Source organism: Nomascus leucogenys, chromosome 22a (assembly GCF_006542625.1).
Source record: "Nomascus leucogenys isolate Asia chromosome 22a, Asia_NLE_v1, whole genome shotgun sequence".
In the NCBI taxonomy this organism is placed as follows: domain Eukaryota; kingdom Metazoa; phylum Chordata; class Mammalia; order Primates; family Hylobatidae; genus Nomascus; species Nomascus leucogenys.
This window is the reverse complement of record NC_044402.1, coordinates 130446030-130466890: the sequence shown is the minus strand read 5'-3', so window position 1 is coordinate 130466890 and position 20861 is coordinate 130446030. Positions and strand designations below refer to the sequence as shown.

The 20861-nt window shown below is 37.1% G+C and overlaps 1 protein-coding gene across 23 annotated transcripts in view; it reads left to right on the top strand.

The window, feature by feature from the left end:
* TRIP12 (thyroid hormone receptor interactor 12) overlaps window positions 1–20861 on the top strand; it is a 149890-nt gene that overhangs the window by 117424 nt on the left and 11605 nt on the right. For 16 of the 23 annotated variants that reach the window (XM_030803902.1, XM_030803893.1, XM_030803895.1 and 13 more), the window contains 12 exons: window positions 515–666; window positions 2735–2907; window positions 3649–3722; window positions 3811–4010; window positions 4629–4756; window positions 6109–6260; window positions 6932–7074; window positions 8214–8370; window positions 10011–10109; window positions 16908–17022; window positions 17311–17465; window positions 18403–18567. In XM_030803902.1, the coding sequence (XP_030659762.1) occupies window positions 515–666; window positions 2735–2907; window positions 3649–3722; window positions 3811–4010; window positions 4629–4756; window positions 6109–6260; window positions 6932–7074; window positions 8214–8370; window positions 10011–10109; window positions 16908–17022; window positions 17311–17465; window positions 18403–18567 (1713 nt within the window). The remainder of the gene's footprint in view (window positions 1–514; window positions 667–2734; window positions 2908–3648; window positions 3723–3810; window positions 4011–4628; window positions 4757–6108; window positions 6261–6931; window positions 7075–8213; window positions 8371–10010; window positions 10110–16907; window positions 17023–17310; window positions 17466–18402; window positions 18568–20861) is intronic. The other 7 variants (XM_030803901.1, XM_030803899.1, XM_030803894.1 and 4 more) reach the window with 1 other exon arrangement.

Below are 20861 nucleotides of genomic sequence, written 5' to 3'. Positions count from 1 at the left end.
GATTCATTAGAAGCGTGACAGTATTATGTATAGTTTTACAACATACTTAAGATTATGTGCAATCTCTTTTCTGAAACCCCTGGAGTTTGGTGGGTTTCAAAGGCCCTACAGTGTATAGTACATTAAAATTCCCAGCAGTTTCTGAATAGCACTCTATATTATATGCATTAAATATTTTTATAGCATAACATGAATATTCTTACTAAAGTCAGATAAATAAAGACTGTAAATAGCCTTATGTCTGTTTGGATCAGATTTTGCCACCAAGTGACTTGTGTTTTCAGAACCTTTGGATGGTAGAGATTGTGAATACAGGATTGTGGGCTGTACAAAACAATTGTCTTTATTGAAATAATTGACGTGGTAACATCATTCAAACCAAATCTGCCATAAAAGATAAAGATGAATAGATGAATTATTCTCTTTTATAAAGCTGCTTATTAAATCTTCTCTTTGAGGAGAGGTTTGTTTTGAAAAGGCCTTATTTAACCTGTTTGTTTATTTGTAACTTTAGCTTCCTGGAGAAGAGCCCATTGGAAGAGTGGAACCAGTGGGTAATGCACCTTTGTTGGCATTAGTTCACAAGATGAACAACTGCCTCAGCCAGATGGAACAATTTCCAGTCAAAGTACATGATTTCCCTAGTGGAAATGGGACAGGAGGCAGGTAAGGACCATTGCCTGGCTATACCCTTGCCACTGGAATTTGGTACTTAATTTCACTGAGGTAAGATGGCAGGAGGTCTGGTAAAATCTTGATCGGCCCAGAAAACATTCAGCTGTAATGATGAAAGAAATTAAGCACTGTAAAGAATGAATCAAGTCCTTTCTTATCTTTAAAATTATACCATGTGCCTTAAACAGGATGCTTTATAAATATATAATCCAGTGATTGTATTCGTAACTTGTAATAGGCTTAGTTTTCCTTAAATTGATACATTTCAGCACACAAAACTTCCTTAAGAACTTTGAGTTTAACTTCAGTAGGGATAAAAATTTTTTTGCAGCTGTGAATAACGTTTACATTTTGAGCAATATGATTTATATGTAATATTAGTGGTTATAACTTTGTATTTTGATGGGGTCAAACGTTTGAAGTTTTATTAGTTTAATAAATATATATATTTTTAATGTAGTTTTAAGGACTCGAGGTGCTACAGGAAAGAATCGTTCTATGTTGTGGAATGTTACAAGTTTCATGGAATATTTTGACTGGAAGCCTAGAAAATAGGAAATTTGTTTGGTTTTTATTAATTTATTTATTTATTTTGAGACAGAGTCTTACTTTGTTGCCCAAGCCAGATTACACTAGTGTGAACATGGCTCACTGCAGCCTTGACCTCCTGGGCTGAAGAGATCTTTCTGCCTCAGCCTGCCACGTAGCTGGGGCCACAGGCATGTGCCACCATGTTCCACTAATTTTTTTTATTTTTTGTAGAGACGGGGTCTCAGTTTGTTGTCCAGGCTGGTCTCAAACTCTTGGGCCCAAGTGATCCCCCTGCCTTGGCCTCCCAAAGTGCTGGGATTACTGAGCCACCACACTCAGCCTAGTTTGGTTTTTAAATCCACATTTTGATGTTTTAAAAACATTTTAAAAACTTTGTTTGAATTAAAAACAATATGCATTGTTGAGTGATAAAGCAATCACATCATGGACTAGGGTTTCTTTTCTGCTTTGAAATTTAATGTAGCTTTTGTGGTATTCAATTTTGATCGTTATGATTTCCTGGAGGAGTTCATGAAATAAGGGGGCATTTTCATACCTGTGCTTGAGAAAATCATGAAGCTTTTTATTTGTGTCCAAATTTATATAAAGTATGTTTGCATATGTATATATTCATAAAATGGAATATTATTCTCCACATCCCTATTTGTATGCTTTATGTGCAGGAGGGTCCAATCTTTTGGCTTCCCTGGGCCATATTGGAAGATGAATTGTCTTGGGCTACATAAAATACACCAACACTAAAGTTAGTTGATGAGCTTAAAAAAAAAAAAAAAAAAAAAAAAAAAACACTCATTGTATTTTAAGAAAGTTCACAAATTTATGTTGGCCTGTATACAAAGCCGTCTGGGCTGTATGTGGCCTGTGGGCCGCAGGTTGGACAAGCTTGCTTTATGGAATCATACAGATAATCATAGTTTAAGTTTGTATCTGACTCCTGCCAGAGCTTTTCTGAAATGAGCAATTAAACATCATGACCAGGTTTCAACTGCAGTAGCTATTAAACCGCTTCGTTCAAAACTATTATAGCAAAGTAAATTTTAAAGGTTAGTTTTTAATGTAATTTTGTAGCTGAAATCTTTGAAATAAACAGTTTTTTTTTGTTTTGTTTTGTTTTTTGCTTTTTTAAAAATATAATTCAGTAGGAACGGGCAAAATATTGCAGAAGTGAGTGTACTTAAATAGTTCAGGAATTTTTCTTCCAGAAAAATAATTAAATATTCATGGGTGAAGTATTTCTGCTCCCATGGATTTATGATGGGACAGACATCAAATGTTGACTTAAGGTTTTCATATGCACGCATACACATCCGTCTTTTATTTCTTACGTATAAAAATTTTTTCTAAATAACTTGAATTGTTGGCTTTACCATTTACAGAACTGGTAAGTAAATGCTTAGTACTAGTGTGTCTTATGAAAATGCAGTTTGTATTAACTTGCCTTTATTTGAATTAATGTATATTAATGTGAAAATAATAGACTAACTTTCTTTTCATAAATTATCTTGAGCTTTTCTCTCAACAGAGGATCACAGGCTTTAAAATTTTTCAACACACATCAATTAAAATGCCAGTTACAAAGACATCCAGACTGTGCAAATGTGAAGCAGTGGAAGGGTGGACCTGTCAAGATCGACCCTCTGGCTTTGGTACAAGCCATCGAGAGATACCTTGTAGTTAGAGGTACTTTCCATGTATTTGTTTTGTGTGTTATATATGTATATTTGGGAGAAATTTACATAAAGAGATACATACATTATTTCTCTGTTCAGTGTTGTTTCTGTTAAAACCTAGATGGCAGGAACTTATATTCCTGTCTTTTATTTTCTATTTAGTATATAGTCATACATTGAACTTACCAGGGGTTGACTGCTTACTTGAATGATGAGTTAATTTATCTTGGTGAAATGTAGTAGAAATGACGTTTTGTGTTTGGCAATTTTCTTAGACCTTTCTGCTTCATAGATCAGAGTGTAATATATACAGGTTGAACATCCCTAACCTGAAAATCTAAAATGCAAAATGCTCCAGAATCTGAAACTTTGATTGCTGCTGTGACACCACAAGTGGAAGACTCCACACCTGACAACTTTGCTTTCTGATGGTTCAATGTACATACACTTTGTTTCATGCACAAAATTATTGAAAATACTGTATATAATTACTTTCACGCCATGTATAGGATATATAAATGAATTTCGTATTTAGATTTGTATCCCATTCCCAAGGTGTCTCATTATGTACATGCAAATATTCCAAATCTGAAAAAATTTGAAATCTAAAACAATTCTGGGCTCAAGCATTTCAGATAAGGGATACTCAACCTATATGTGTTTTCTAAGAATATGTTCAACCAGTGTATAAAGGATTTTTTTTTTCACACCTAAAATTGCTATGAGTTTAAAAGTCTACTTGGGTCTTCAGGGTATGGAAGAGTAAGAGAAGATGATGAAGACAGCGATGATGATGGATCAGATGAGGAAATAGATGAGTCTCTGGTAAGGTACTATATTCCCACCATGTCATAATGTACTATATAAAGTTCAGGGCCTTTGACTTAAATGGCTTTTGCTTTGCTTTATTCAGGCTGCTCAGTTCCTGAATTCAGGAAATGTAAGACACAGGCTGCAGTTTTATATTGGAGAACATTTGCTGCCGTATAACATGACTGTGTATCAGGCAGTACGGCAGTTTAGTATACAGGCTGAAGATGAAAGAGAATCCACAGATGATGAGAGCAATCCTCTAGGCAGAGCTGGTATTTGGACAAAGACTCATACAATATGGCAAGTCTGAAAATTCTTTCTTTTGGTTTTTCATAAACTTTGAAACTGTTCTTGTGTTTTAGAATTCACGTTAACTTAATGGCTGGCTTTCATAAGGATAGGGGGCCCTAAATCACACATTTTAGTTCTGAAAGATGATTTCAAATATTTGATAAGGTGCATATGTATATGTAGCCTCCTCATTCATTCTACTGGAAAACACATATTCATGGACAGTAATCATGGTTTACATCTACTTTTCTAGATTTATTTCAGGTCTTTAAGACAAAAATGTTGCCATAAGATGATGTTCCATTAGGTAATCTGAAGTTGGGCATCTCTGAGTCCTTAAGAGGCATTTGGATGCAGCTTCCTGCATTGTCTGTGAGTGTCTGCTACATATGCTTGAAGAGAGCCATTCTTCCCAGAACCACCCTTGGAGTTTCTCAGGCAGCCCCTCCTGGGAAGGTGGTCTCTAGGTGATCTCTTCTAAGAAGTTCTCCAAATTCACACTAGGGAGAGAGAGGGGAATAGATCTCAGAATGGTCTTCTGGTAACTGTGGTGTCTGTGGCTTAGATTTTGGCTTTGTATCAGTTTCAAAATCTACATTTGGTTTATATACTGTCTTGTCATTTTAGGTATAAACCTGTGAGAGAGGATGAAGAAAGTAATAAAGATTGTGTTGGTGGTAAAAGAGGAAGAGCCCAAACAGCTCCAACGAAAACTTCCCCTAGAAATGCAAAAAAGCATGATGAGTTATGGCACGGTAAGATGGTAGATAAAGGAGAAAGTGGATTGCCAACTGGGCAGTCTTCCATTTTCATGATTTTCAAAGAGTGATTTGGATTTAGTAGTAAAATCTTTGAATATAATCGAGAAGTAAGTGAAATTACAAACAGTTTGATCACGTTTAATCCTCAACTTTAATATCTAGAAAATGAAAAATTAAGTACCTGCAAAATTAAATTGGGAAGGAAAATTGAGAAAAAACTTATTCCCAATTCATTAAGAGTTCAGGTTTTTATGAAGGTTGAAACAAATTTCATTGGTAGAACACGTTCACTAAAGAAGAGACTGAAGGTAGTGATCATTGGCCAATTGGCCCCTAATTTTTTATTGTCATCCATGACAGTAGTATAATTATAGTAATTATAAAAAGTGATGGCAGGTAATGTAATGACCATTGAATATAACTGTCACTTTCTAATAGACTTATTTTCCTCTGTAATACTTCCATCCTGTCTACAGTTTTCCTCTCTTCCCCCACCTCTTCCCTTTAAAAATACGATACTAACAATGCCTTAGAGTTAGACAATATTATTGTTCCATGGAGGACCCCCCCGACCCCGCCAACCCTTCTCCCTGCCGCCACTGCAGTAATTTTCTCACACTGGTTTCCCTGGTCCACAGAAAAGGGCCCTGTAGCACTTTTTTTTTTCACAAAACTAAGTTTGTTCAATATAAAAGGCTCTTAGTTTTGAGATTGTTATGTTTTTGGTGTTAAAAATGCCATTTTCTTTTATGAAATGGTGGTATGATTTTTTATTATTTTGCTTGCTATAAGTAAATGGCAACTGTTTCTATCCCTCAGATTTATTTTTTTGGTGCCTTTACTTAATGCAGTCTAATAACAAAGGATTTGCAGACCCTACTTGAAAACCCTCACAATCTGTTCAGTCCTAAGCCTTGGGTTAAATAACCAAGTCTCTTTTATCAGATTTTTAATTTTGAGGTATTCATCTAGTTATAAACTGGATATGAAAAATCTGGGAAATTTCTATAACAGTGAACTTAAATTTAAACAGTTTGTTTTTATTCCTCCAGCCATTTTACTGTTTGCCATTGTTTCTGGTATAAAGGAGAAATGTGGAGGAGTCAGCTTTTCTCCATTATAGTGTTTGTGTATGGGAGGGGAATGTGAAATTTTTATAAGCCAAGGCACTTTATATGTAAGATAAAATGGGAAGATTGTGAAACTTATCAATACCCTACTAATAGGATTCCAAGCGTTGACTATTAACAACTTCTGTTACTCTTTTAGCGATGATAGGACCTTGGCTGCACTGGCTTAGCCTTTCTAACTTTGATCAAAACTTACTTTGATCTTTTGTCCTTTAGATGGAGTGTGCCCATCAGTATCAAATCCTTTAGAAGTTTACCTCATTCCCACACCACCTGAAAATATAACATTTGAAGACCCGTCATTAGATGTGATCCTTCTTTTAAGAGTTTTACATGCTATCAGTCGATACTGGTATTACTTGTATGATGTGAGTAATGTTGCCTACTTGTGAAGTTTTCATGGTCTGTGATTGATAAATTTCCTATTGCACTAGAAATGGAAACAGTGATTCAGCTAAATGCAGGGATCCTAGCCCAGTAAAGTACAATGTACTCATCAGTGGAAACTTCTCCCCTACTTTTTTTCCTCCTCGCCCACAGTCTTAGATTAATTCTCTTGGCAGATTTGTAAAATTTTCTCTAGCAATAAATTTGTGAAATTAAGCTACAATATGAAACTTGAACATGGATTTATTGTAGTTAAAATTCTTTAGGTACACATAACCGGAAGTTTATATATCAAGTAGAAGTTGGGTGAAAGTTGCATGTTGCCTTTGAAATTTATATAGCATAGAGAAGAGTAAAGGAATTGGCCCTGTATGAAACATTAGCTGCAACCTCACTGAATGATTGAGCCAGCAGCAGTGGCTTGGGGGGGTGCGCAGCAGTGGCAGCGGGTACGTGTGAGGGCTTAACAGTGTATTGTGGGAATTGTTGTTTTAGTTGGGACACAGTAATGAGAGGCTGTGTGTTGTATGTTGGAAACCAGCACGTGAATTCAGGGTACTTTGCATGGATTTGGGGGTAATGGAAGAGATTGTGAATATAATCCTAATGTTTTACTACATGTAGACTTTTTTTTTTTTAAAACATTTTACAGAATGCAATGTGCAAGGAAATTATTCCAACTAGTGAATTTATTAACAGTAAGTTAACAGCAAAAGCAAATAGGCAACTTCAAGATCCTTTAGTAATCATGACAGGAAACATCCCAACATGGCTTACTGAGCTAGGAAAAACCTGGTAAGACAATCACTTCTGTAATGGTGGCCTTGGAAATGTTACTGGGTTGGTCTTGATGTATTTTATTACAGAAACATTGTCTTTACTGGACCTAGTCAAATGTTTATTAATACTGTTGATCACAACTTGCTTAATTGTGTGGCTTTAGCATGTAAACAGACTAGGCAAGTTTGGGGGCTGGATCTTATTGGTAGTATGTGTCTATGTATGAAATAGGAAAGTCACATAGCAGTTTGGCTGAGGATAGTCAAAATTATCTGCTATCATAAAATTGGATTCCAAAGGTGTAGTTGCTTGATTCTCTGAGCCTGCTTGGGTCAGGGACTCTAGAACTGCAGTGATAAATGTAAGCCACTGGCCATATACATTTAAATCGGCTGTCCCCAACTCTTTTTGGCACCAGGGACCAGTTTCATGGAAGACAATTTTTCCACAGACATGGACTGGGAGATAGGGCTGGTTTCAGGATGATTCAAGTGCCTCATGAAGGTGGTGGTCATATTTTAAAAATGAGCTTTCATTAGTCATGTTATACTTCCTTCAGGTAGATTAAAGATGATCTGTCAACTTAAGTGTAGGATTTAAAAAATAAAATATCAGATTCTGCATTGAAAGGCTACTTAATGCTCTATTACTTGATCACTTAGAAATTTCATATAAGAAGTATGAAAATTCTTAAAAATTAATTGACCTGGCTGGACGTGGTGGCTCACATCCATAATCCCAGCACTTTGGGAGGCCAAGACAAGTGGATCACCTGAGGTCAGGAGTTCAAGACCACCCTGGCCAACATGGTGAAACGCCGTCTCTACTAAAAATACAAAATTTAGCCGGTTGTGGTGTCAGGAGCCTGTAATCCCAGCTACTTGGGAGGCTGAGGCAGGAGAATTGCAAGAGCCCGGGAGGCGGAGGTTGCAGTGAGCCTAGATCACACCACTGCACTCCAGCCTGGGCGACGGAAGCAAGACTCCATCTCAAAATAAATAAATAAATAAATTGACCTAAACAATTTTTACTGATTTTATTTACAATTTTCTATATCATATCAAAAGTTGTTTCTAATATAAGTTTGGATTTTTTTTTTTTAGTAGTTTCTGATTCTCATCCAGATAATAAACTTACATTGCATCTTTTTACAGCCCATTTTTCTTTCCTTTTGATACCCGGCAAATGCTTTTTTATGTAACTGCATTTGATCGGGACCGAGCAATGCAAAGATTACTTGATACCAACCCAGAAATCAACCAGTCTGATTCTCAAGATAGCAGAGTTGCACCTAGATTGGATAGAAAAAAAGTAAGTTTCTCCCCAAAATCTTTAAATAATCTGAGCTTTTCAAAATAATGGGAAAACTAGAAATGTAGTGTATCTAAATATGCATGTTGGTCTTGGAGGCCTTGGTCATAGTCAGCTAGCCCTATTTTCCTTTCAGGCTCTTGGAACTGGGCTGTGATTCTTCCTTATCCTTTATTAAGAGTTTCTCTCCTCCCCACCCCCCAGTTTCTGAAATAATTTCTACAATTCTCTTTTCTCTTTTAGTTGCCGTAACTCTTAGACCAAGAAAGAATCTTGCCTTCTCTCACTGAAACTTTTTTCATTGTAAATTAGGAGTTCAAACTATCTCCTGCCTTTAAAAATTGATCCCTTATGTAATAGTTGGAATTAATCAGATCCATTTCATTCCCTTAACAAATCACTCCAATTAGTAAAGCCTGAAACAAAATCCTTAATATATTTTGAGTCTCTTATACCAGTTAGCCCCAGTGTAGCCAACTTAATCTGTGTTTTTAATCTTGGCTCCACATTTGTGGCTCTGAACCACGGGGCCCTGAGCCATTTCCAGTGGAGACCGATTCTACGTTTCTCACCAGCACTGTTTTTACTTAGGTCTTTTCTGTTCATTTACGTGTTTTTTTCCGCTAGGGATTTAAGTTTCCTTTCCTAAAGCCTTTATCTCCAAAAGTTTCATAAGAGACATTAGTAATAAAATAAAGGAGTTAGATGGATGGCAGGGAGTAAAGTGTATACTGAAAAGCAAAACCACATAAAGCAAACATTGTAGTTAAAAAAATCTTCTTGGGCCCGGCGTGGTGGCTCATGCCTGTAATCCCAGCACTTTGGGAGGCCAAGGCAGGTGGATCATGAGGTCAGGCGATCGAGACCATCCCGCCCAACATGGTGAAACCCCATCTCTACTAAAATACAAAAAAAAAAAAAAAAAAAAAAAAAAAAAATTAGCTGGGCGTGGTGGCGCATGCCTGTAATCCCAGCTACTCGGGAGGCTGAGGCAAGAGAATCACTTAAACCAGGGAGTTGGAGGTTGTGGTGAGCTGAGATTGTGCCACTGCATTCCAGCCTGGCAACAGAGCGAGACTCCGTCTAAAAAAAAAAAAAGGTCATCCTATTTGTATCTTTATTAGGATTCCATAAGCACTGATATTAGCATAAATTAGAAATCTAGCAGGACCTTTTAAAATCTCATTCGCAGGTGTTTGTAGTAGTGCTTGTAGGATCTTGGCAGATCAGAGCCAATAGGTTTCCAGCTCACCTGTTTGACCTGTCACCTCCATATCTATTTCTCTATCTAAATATAAATGTACCCAGGGAGATTTCATGAAACTGCAGCCCTGAGAATTGCATTGATATTTGGCAAAGATGATTTTTTTCTTCCCCAACTTGAATTTTCTGAACTTGCCATGGCCACAAGATAAATTAGTAATTACTCTTGCATCTGATTTCCTTAATGTATGCCAGGGTGCTATTGATGTTTGTAGCAATACAGCTACCTCTTAACCTTTTCTGAGTTATCTGTTTAAGGAAATAAGTGTTAACAGTTGAGTTGATTTTGTTCTTTTGCATTTCAAGAAATGCCACCTGTTTATAAAAGTGTAATATTGGTAGAGCATAGTTTCCTGACAGTTGTACTTTCTTTGTAGCGTACTGTGAACCGAGAGGAGCTGCTGAAACAGGCGGAGTCTGTGATGCAGGACCTCGGCAGCTCACGGGCCATGTTAGAAATCCAGTATGAAAATGAGGTGAGCATGGAGTCCGGTGATGGTTATTTAGCTTGACTTGTGCTCTTGATTAAATGTTATTTGAGTTTCTTGGTACTATGAAATTCTGAAAGACAATTGGGAGACTTTGCTCTCTTTTCTCTTGAATGATTTGTTCTAAGTTCTCCATTTTTCAAAGGTTCAACTAAATAATGAAAGGCAGTTTTTTTCCTGGCGTAAGAACACATTTGTGTTGTTAGTCTTTAAGCTGATAAATTGAAAGGATATTTTAAACAGCTGATAACTTTCAAAATGTTTGAATTACCTTTTTAAAAAAATCAGGTTTACTGAGATATCTTATAAATAATAACTGCATACTTCAAAAATGTAGTTTTAAGGGTTGACAGATGCAGTTTGTTATCACTTTCACGTCAAGATAAAGAATACTCTGATCACCACAAAAAGTGCCCCCATTTCACTTTGCAAAACCAGTCATTCTATCCCCTACCCCATCCTCAGCCCTTGATAACCATTGATATGTTTTATGTCCCTGTAATTTTGTCTTTTTTACAATATCATAAATGGAATCATGCAGTACGTAGCCATTTGTCATTCTTCTTTCACTTAGCGTAATGCTTTTGAGATTCATCCATGTTGCATGTGTCAATTTGTTTCCTATTATGGAGTAGTTCCATTATATGAACTATATATTGAGCATTCCATTATATGAGTGCACCAAAATATGTTTAACAATCACCAATTGATTCACATTTGGGTTGTTTCCAATTTTTGACTATTTTGAGTAACATTGCTATGAACATTTGTATTCATTTCCTTGTGGAGACACATGTTTTTACTTCTCTTGGGTAAATGCCTCAGAACTAAATTGCTAAGTCATTTGGTAAGATAGAGATGTGTTTTTATTTTATAAGAGATACAAAACTTTTCCAAAGTGGCCATCACATTTTACATTCCCACCAGTAATGTATATATCAAGTTCCAGTTGCTTCTCATACTCACAACACTTGGTATTGTTTTAGTTATTCTAGTGGATGTATAGTGGCATATTATGGTGGTTTTAATTTTTATTTCCCTCATGATTGATATTGTGACCTTTTCATTGCTTATTGATCATTCATGTACTTTCTTTGGAGAAGTATTCAAGAATTTTGGCCATTATTTTCTTCCAGTTGGTGGCTTATCTTTTATTTATAAAATGTCTTTAGAAGAGCAGAAATTTTCAGTTTTGATGAAATCCAGTTTATCTTTTTTTTTTTTTTTCTTGTTTGTGCTTTTTGCATCCTAAGAAATCTTTCTCTAAACCATGGTCTCAGATTTTTCTTATATGTGTTTTTCTAGAAGTTTTATCGTTTTGGCTTTTCATCTGTGATTCATTTTAAGTTAATTTATATATGTATATTAATTACAATTTGAAGTTCTTTAAGACATAGGCTATTCAGATTTTTTTTTGCACTATTTGCTGAAAAGACCGTTCTTTTTCCTATTTAATTACCTTGACCCCTTTGTGGGAAACCGGTTGACTGTGATGTCTGGATCTCTTTCTAGATTTTCTGTTCTGTTCTTATTATTCTATACTGTGATGATCACCGTACCCTTATAGTAAGTCATAATCAGGTAGTATAAGTCCTTTTTTTTCTTTTCTCTTTTTTTTTTTTTTTTTTTTTGAGACGGAGTTTTGCTCTTGTTGCCCAGGCTGGAATGCATGGCACGATCTCGGCTCACTGCAACCTCTGCCTCCTGGGTTGAAGTGATTCTCCTGCCTCAGCCTCCCAAGTAGCTGGGATTACAGGCATGTGCCACCACGTCCGGCTAATTTTGTATTTTTAGTAGAGACAGGGTTTCTGCATGTTGGTCAGGCTGGTCTCGAACTCCCAACCTCAGGTGATCCACCCACCTCGGCCCCCCTAAAGTGCTGGGATTACAGGCATGAGCCACCGTGCCTGGCCTTCTTTTTTTTTCTTTCTTTTTTTAAAAGATGGTTTGGTTATTTTCAACTTTTATTTCATGTGAATTTTAGAATCAGCCTGCCAGTGTCTACAAAAAGTTTGACAGGATTTTGATTCAGATTTCTTTCAATTCAGATCAGTTTGGAGAGAATTGACATGTTTACAGCATTGTGTCTTCTGATCCATGAACGTCGTGTCCACTTACCTGAATCTTTAGTTTTTCATTATTTACATCTAGAGGTCTTTCTTGCACATATTTTGTTTCCCTCCAGATATTTTATGGTTTTTTGATGAAGCTGAAAATGATACTGTTCTTTTGTTTTCAATTGTTTGTTGGTTTCTAGAAATAGTTCATTTTTGTATCATAACCTTGTTTTCTGTGACCTTCATAAACTTAAAACTTTTTAATAAATCACTTAGGATTATTGTAGACCCATGGCTTGGGAAAACTTCTGTGAAGGACCAGATAGTAAATATTTCAGGTTTTGTGGGTCGCATGGTCTCCATCACAACTACTCACTTCTACCTTTGTAGCGTGAAAGTGGCAATAGACACTGAATGAGCATGGCTGTGTTCCAGTGAACCTTTATAGTCACAGAAATGTAAAGTTCATGTGATTTTCACATGTTGTGAAATACTATTCAAATTATTTCTAATCGCTTAAAATTAATACAAGTTATTCCTAGCTTGCAGAAAGTACAAAAACAGACCCTGGGGCTGGAGCTGTAGTTTGGCCCACCAGTTGTATAGCTTGCTGCCTTGTGTCATAGACATTCATATCATCTGTGAATAAAATAAAACTTCTAGTCTTTGTCTTTTCTTCCTTTTCATGTACTTTTAAACAGGCCTGTATACCAAAAGATTCAAGTAATGATTTTCTGTGTATTTTATGTATATTTAAGTCTCTTGGGATACTTCCCCCTTCTTCTTTCACCTGATTTTTTTTTTTTTTTTTTCAAGACAAAACTTAGAGTTTTGGGGCTTCCCTGAACCTCTTATGGAGGTTCTGCCCCTCAGCTTTCTTATCTGTAAAATGTAGGTAATAATAGTATAACCTCAAAGTTGTGACTGAGTTCATGTACATGAACTGGCTCATGGTAAGTATCATAGATTTAGCAGTTTAGTGTGTGATACTAACTGTGCCTATTTAAGTAATTTTAATCATGACTTTGATTTTTCATTCATTTTATTAAGCATTTTCTCCTTCTTCATGACTTTTAAAAAGCTAAGAGTATTCATTCACCAAAGGTAAAATTATAAGTTGTTGTGTACTGGAAAGTATACTGCATGCTAGGGTTCCAGGTTATGGCAGAGTCTCTGCACTCAAAAGATTACAGTGTAGTTAGGGAGACAGGACAAAGGTACCAAAGAGTGTGGCAAGGTAGTGGTACAGGTGCCAACTGAATGACGCATTCAGACAAGGAGTGCTGTCCTCAAGATGTCTTGAGTTAGACCTTAGTGAAAGAGAACAGGAAGATTGAGAGACCATTTTCTAGTAGGAGATGGGGCCTGAGCAAAGGGTCAGGCTTGGTGGTGAGTGGCAGAAGTTAGTACTGCTGTAGAAGTGTTGGGAGAAGGGGGATAGAAAGGAGGAGGCCAGATGGAGTGGGGGCTCTGGACTGCTGGCATAAGAGATACGGATTTTTTGCATCTAGCTTGATCATGGTAGTTGCTCAGAGGATGCGATTCTTATATGTTGATGCATCCAAGTTTGTTACTCATAAGACTGCAGGAACTTTGCTCTAACCATTTGGTATGTTTTTATTCTCTTTAAACGTACATTCTACTTTCTTCAGCATATTTTTCTCTTACCAGGAAATATCTTTCCTCTCTCATCCCTCATGGTTCTGTTAAAATTGTATCTTGCATGAAACCTAAACAAGCTCAAAATGGCTTCACACAGATTGTTCTAAGAAGCAGGATTGGATTGCTAATGTAAGGTCAAGATTTTATGCCCTTCCTTCATGGGTCTTACCTGTTGACCTCAGAAAAGATTCCAGGAGCTGCTTCACTGGGGAAGAGGGAAGTACCTCCACCCCTACCTCACAAGCACTGGCTTTGTGAGATGCATAGGGCTTCAGGTTATGATTCAAATTCAGCTGTACATGTCAGCTAGTGGCCTTTAGGAAGAATTTCTAACTAGCTCTAGAAGAATCCCAATGAAAATGTCAGGTCACAGTGTGGGCTCCTATTTGAATTGGGATGATTGGTAAGCCAGGGAAGGATTATACCAGTCTTTGGGCTCACAAACCCCCAGGATTGGGGTTACAAATGACCCAGTGACCCAGTATCCTTTTGGAAAGGTGAAAGATCAGGAGCAGGGAATGTGGAGCCTGGCCTGCCCACCTGCTGGCTATGCGATTTTGGGCAAGTTAACATAAACTCAGCAGTGTCCTCTCAGCCCTTTACATAATTAGTGCACCTGCCTCCTCATGTTGTTAGAATGATAAAATGGGCTGAAATGTGTGAAGCACTGAGAACATTGTCACGTAATAAGTGCCAGTATGTGTTAGTTTTGAGAGAAAAAGATTACATTTTAAGTCAAGTTGTCAAACTTCTGTTTTTCTGTTTCTAGGGTTTTATGCTTTCCTTTCCTTTAAAAAGAAAAATGAAGGTCAACCAAGTACCTACCCTTTTAGTGGTGTAGTTGGGTAGAATGATAATCTCTGAAGAGATCAGGTTACTCTGTGGGGATGCTGGCCACCCCTAGGTTGTATCAGCAAAGCAAACATGACCTGGGCCTTCCACCTTCTGCAGAGGCTCACAGAGGAAGTACTTTTAGTGATTTAATATTTTAAGAGTCCTTTTAGAAACAACAGCATTGGATGAAGGAAATAGACTAATTTGATCTGTGACTTCTGTTGAACCTGGGATAATGTTATGCCAAAAGGAGAATTAACTAGCACCATCTAGTGGATACCATCTGTTACTGCAGGTTTTTCTTTGCTTCTCTTTTGTTCCTCAGTCCTCTCGTGCCTGGGATTCAGTGCAGAACAGAATATACAAAGTACTCCCACCCCCATGATGGAGCTTATCTTTTAGTTTGGGGAGGCCAATACATACACACACATTCATGTACACATATATGTTAGGCCATGTGGAAGAAAAGTAAACAGAATAAGAGGATGAAGCGTTATGGGGTCGCGTAGGGCAGTCTGAGGACATTTGAGTGGAGGCAAGTCATTGCGGTCTGGGGGAAGAGTATCTCTAGCACAAGAACAGAGAAGCAGTGTTCCTAGCCTGTTGGAGGATGAGTGTGGCTTGAGCATAGAGAGCAAGGGCAGAGTGGTAGGAGTCAAAGAGACTGAGTAGGGTGGGCAGAGGGGTCTTGTAGGCCGTGGTAAGAACTGGAGCTGTGCTTTGAGATGGAAAACCTTTGGAAAGTAGCAAAGGAATGCCACGAACTTGCGTTTTGTAAGGATTACGCTTGCTCCTGTGAGAATGGGACATAAGATGTCGGGAATGCTAGTGCAGAGACCATCTAGGAGGCTTTAACAGTAGACCAGATGACAGGGAATGGCAGCTGGGTAAAGTTGGTAATTAGTTTAGAATGCATTTTGAAGGCAGCGCTTATTGTATTTACTGATGGATTGGATTGTGCGAGTTTAGAGAATGGCCAAGGACGGCTCTAAGGATTTGGTTGGATTATTCATTTTGGGTTTAATGGTGATACCATTTACTGGTGTGGAAATCTAATAGGATTAGGGGTTAATCAGGCAAGCACCACTAGGCCCAAGCAGATCTCTGTTTTGAAAGAGTTAAACGTTTAGTGGACTACCTCTAAAGTTTTAAGCTAGTGTGGGTAATTTTTAAGAGTAACTGTAATAATGCTAAAATAGTACCCTTTGTTTACAAGTAATCCATAAATGTTGCCTTCTTGACAGGGTTACAATTAGAGTTAGTGTATAACCTATGATATGAACTTGTCACTACCTGCATATCTTTGTTTATGGTCTGATCTGGCGGGACCTTGACAGAACATGAAGGAATGAGCAAGCTATGAACACTGCTTCAGGCATGTCCACCATCAGGTGTCTCATGGAGGAGTAGTTTCACTTTAAGCTACACAGTCACCTTCAGAGCTTGTTTAATAATACCAGTGCCCAGGCTGTAAGCTGTACCTGCCAGATCAGAATCTTCAGGACATGGCACCCCTGTATGTGCATGTTGATAAAGCTCTGGGGATTCTAGTGCACCCTGGGAGTTGAGAAGCATTGGTGTCCTGTATGAGGCCGTCAGTCCTTTCTGTGCTGGTGTGGAATCAGACCTTCCATTATTTGTATTTTATTCGACATATCTCTATTAAATGGCTACTGTGTGTCAGGTACTATCAGAGATACAGGGTGACCAAAACAGTTATCATCCTGTGAAATATGCAAGCATATACTGAAATTGTGGTAAAGTAATGTAGAAAGTATTTAAGTAGCTGAAAAATAAGCCCCAAGAAAAAAGGAACAGACTAACTGTTGGGAGCAGATGTTGGGGGGAGCCTTCCCCTTGAGAGGGTGACATTTGAGCTGGTTTGGGGTAACAGTTCACTAAAGAGAAAAAGGGGAAAGACATCCATATGCAGACAGTGCCATATTGTTCCTGAAGGAAAGATATGTAGCCACAGTGGCACTTCTGTGAGTACAACCTGAAATTGTTCAACTGACATGTTGGGGCCCTAGCGGGTAGGAAATAATAAAGAGTTGCCAGTTTTTGTTTCAGGTGACCAGGACTGAAAGAATAAATCCAATCAGGACATTTTGGAAAATAATCTCTAATGCATCCTGGTAAACAGTTGCTGTTAGTGTCCACATTTCCAAGAGGTTGGCAGTAAAAAAGCACAATTCCTAAAATTTGAAATTGTTCTACTTGTGTTCTTCTGTAGGTTGGTACAGGTCTTGGGCCTACACTGGAGTTTTATGCACTTGTATCTCAGGAACTACAGAGAGCTGACTTGGGTCTTTGGAGAGGTGAAGAAGTAACTCTTAGCAATCCAAAAGGTAATGCCTATCTGTAAGTTAGTTGGTTTGTGTTACTCAGATCAGGTAATGGACTCTGACAGTTTATTAAACATATGTAGTTTCTAATGGACAGCTGTGCTTACTTTCTTTTAGCTTCTGTTTTCTCATTTATCAAATAGGGAAGGCCTGTCCAGTTCTAGAGGACTTCATTCAGTGATCTGCACTCCAATTTTGAGAATACTCAATTTCTTAAATGTTCTTAGTTACCAGGTTTTGTTTTGTTTTTGGAAACATCAGCTAAAGTTTGGTGAATTGCTTGCTTTTCAGGGAGCCAAGAAGGGACCAAGTATATTCAAAACCTCCAGGGCCTGTTTGCGCTTCCCTTTGGCAGGACAGCAAAGCCAGCTCATATCGCAAAGGTTAAGATGAAGTTTCGCTTCTTAGGAAAATTAATGGCCAAGGCTATCATGGATTTCAGATTGGTAAGTTTAAGATGGTTTGCTTTTTGCAGTTTTGTTGTAGAATGTTCTGTGCAAGTACCTCAGTCCCCTGTAGTTTACTGCTATAGTTTAGAGCAATGCTTCTCAAACTTTAATACACATATGAATTACTTGGGGATTTTGTTAAAAATGCCAGTTCTGATTCAGTAGGGCAGGGGTAAGACTGTCTTACTGTCCGAGATTCTGAATTTTCCTGTCAGCTCCCAGGGCATGCCCAATTGCCAGGTTGTGGACCCCTTCTTGGATAGCAAGGGTTCAGATAATCAGGCAAGTTAAGGTGGTATTAATTATTTATTTTTTAAAGTGTGACATTACCTTTTTAATTCAGTAGGAAAGTTTGTGCATGTAACTAAACTTCATTAAATTTACATTAGAGTGCTGTTGTGAAAATAACCCAAGTGATCAGTATTCATAGAGGTTGGAATGTTTCTGGACATTTCTTCATTTCTTTTTCTCTTAAACTTCTGGCCTCAAGCACTCCTCTCACATTGGCCTCTCACAGCACTGGAATTACAGGCATGAGCCACCGTGCTCTTCTCACGTTTTCGGAGGCACTTTATCAGTATGTTTAAGACATTTTCACCTGTGGCCAAATTGACAAGTTTACAATTTCACTTTAACTGAAGAGTGGGCAGTTTATCAGTTATTTTAGAAATTCCATTTAGTTTTCTATTTTAAATATAGTAAGTTTTTTCCCTTAACATTTTTTGCTTTGGGATATTCAATAATACAGACTACAATGGAATTGCATTTAGAGCCCCAAATCAAGAGAATCAATTTTGTGTAGTGGGAGAAATAGTTCCCAACTATCGAATTTTCTTTCTTGGGGATTACTTGACCTATTAATATTTAAATGATCTCCTGAAGTGCCTTAGATAGAGGTAATGCTGGAAGCTCAGTGTGACCTATTCCGTTTCAGGTGGACCTTCCCCTTGGCTTACCCTTTTATAAATGGATGCTACGGCAAGAAACTTCACTGACATCACACGATTTGTTTGACATCGACCCAGTTGTAGCCAGATCAGTTTATCACCTAGAAGACATTGTCAGACAGAAGAAAAGACTTGAACAAGATAAATCCCAGGTAGGCTTAGAAGAAACAGTCGAATAGATCAAGTCTTTATTTTAGAAAAATGAGGCTTTTGTTAAATGGTTTGTATTTGACTCAGTTGTTATATTAATGTTTTATTTTAGAAGATATTAATTCTTTTATTATACTAAGACATATGATTTCACAGTGGGTCACATGACCTATACTCACAGCAGGCTATAAACATCTTGATTAGCAAATACAATTCTAAGTCAAACCATAAATAAGGACTCCTTTCAACTAAATTTTAGATGGAAGTATTATGTATCTGGGCAGATATTATATCATCTTTTAGCATTTGAATCTAGTCTCAGAACAGATTTATTTTCAAGAAAGGTAGCTTAATTTAGGAACAGTCTTATTTCTAGAGATCTCAGGAAGATATTTTTTAAAGGTCACTGAGTGCCAACAACTATTCCTTGGTAATACATTTTGAGGTTTCTCTGTGACATCTCATAAATAACCTTGAACTTCATATCATTACTGTATAATGTTAATGTATAAAATTAACAATAGATAAATTATTTAACTCAATCTGAGATTAATAATGGTTCTGTATCTGGTATTAGAAGAAAACAAGATTCTATTTTTTTGTGGCACAGACCCAAAAAGCTTGTTTGGGCTGGTAACATGGACCAATATTAAATCAAGTCTCATTTTATAAATTAAGTAAGAATAGCAAGTTAAGATTCTGTGGTGAGGGAGAGCGTCACCTCTCCTGATGAGTTGGAGAGGATCTTACAGTAGAGGGATAGGATTTTAGAGTGTCTTTTTATTAGAAGATTTGTAAGGAGATTCACTTTATCTCCCATATTAATTTGTAATTATTTGGTGCTGTTTGAAAAAGTCTGTTAAGAGAAATTGGTATTCAAAGAGGCTAAGTCCACCTTTTCTGTACAGAATTTGTCATTTTAGAATTTTTAGAACCATTTTTATTTTCTCTTCACAACTTGGTAAGTTTTAAACTATTACAGTGTTGTTTAGGATGATCTCTTAGGTAAATAATGGCAAAACAAAAAGGAGGAACAAAAAAGCAAGTAAAACAGGAGGCTCTGTTTTAGATACCATATATATGTTAATTTATTTAATCCCAACAACTACCATGTGAGGTTGGGGTATTGTTGTTATCTCTATTTTACTGGTGAGCAAACCAGGGCAGACAGATTGAGCAATCTGCCTAAGGTCACACACCTAGAGAACACAGAGTAGGAACTCAAACCCAGGCTGTCTGCATGCTTCCACACCATGCAAGCTCTATTATATATGCTTGTCTCAAATGCAGTATGCCGCCACAATTCTCTTGTCGGTAGTTTTCTTGTTTGTTTTTTGAGATTTGTTCTATTCTCTATTATTCCTGATGCTGTCAGTTTTAAAATATAAAATGAGTGGCACAGAATCCACACTCCAGAAATTGACTTATTATAATAACCAACTGTGAACAAGAGCATGAGAAATGGTGACATTCTGAAAAACCACATCCTGTTTCTTTAATAAAGTATATATACAGATGGGGCAAGTTGTCCTGGCTCAGATTCTACTTGGTAGCTTAAATTCTCTAAAGAAATATGGAAAATGTGCTAGAATTTACAATGTCCTAGAGATGTTTAAAGGGAATTTACATTAGTTTCTTGACTTAATATGTAAAATCTAGAGAAACTAATGTAAATTCCTTTTAAACATCTCTAGGACATTGTAAATTCTGGATTCCTATCTAATAACAACACTTTGTAATGCACATCTTTAGAAATAAGATATTTCCTTGGTAGCTATGAGAGAAGACTTTCCAATAGTGTAATAGTAATCACCTTGATCTGTGACAGGGAGTACAAGGATCGTTTTGAGAGCTTACCAGTGGGGGGAACATGAAAACGCAGAACTTTCTTTCTTTCTTTTTTTTTTTTAAATCTTTCTGCTGAAGAATACTTCAAATGTAAAATAAAATGCCTGCCTTTAGAGGTCTTCAAATGACACCTAAAATGGAGAGAGGCTTAAAAGTGGGTTTTTGCAGAGAAGTAAAAATGGACATAATTCTGTGACCATTTACTTTCAATAATCTGCCACCTCCTTGGTATTCTGAATCATTTAGAATCCTAAACAGCATTTAGTTTGCTCTTTAAAAAATGACTAATTACTTAATCAGAACGTTCTAAACATTTCTAGTTTAAATGACTAATTTTCTGTACCTTAATTGTTACTCTGTAGGAATTTCGTACATGGAGGCATTTCCAGTTTGGAAAGCCATTTGTCTTCTTTGTCCTAACTTGATGTCTTCATTTTTAGATGGAATT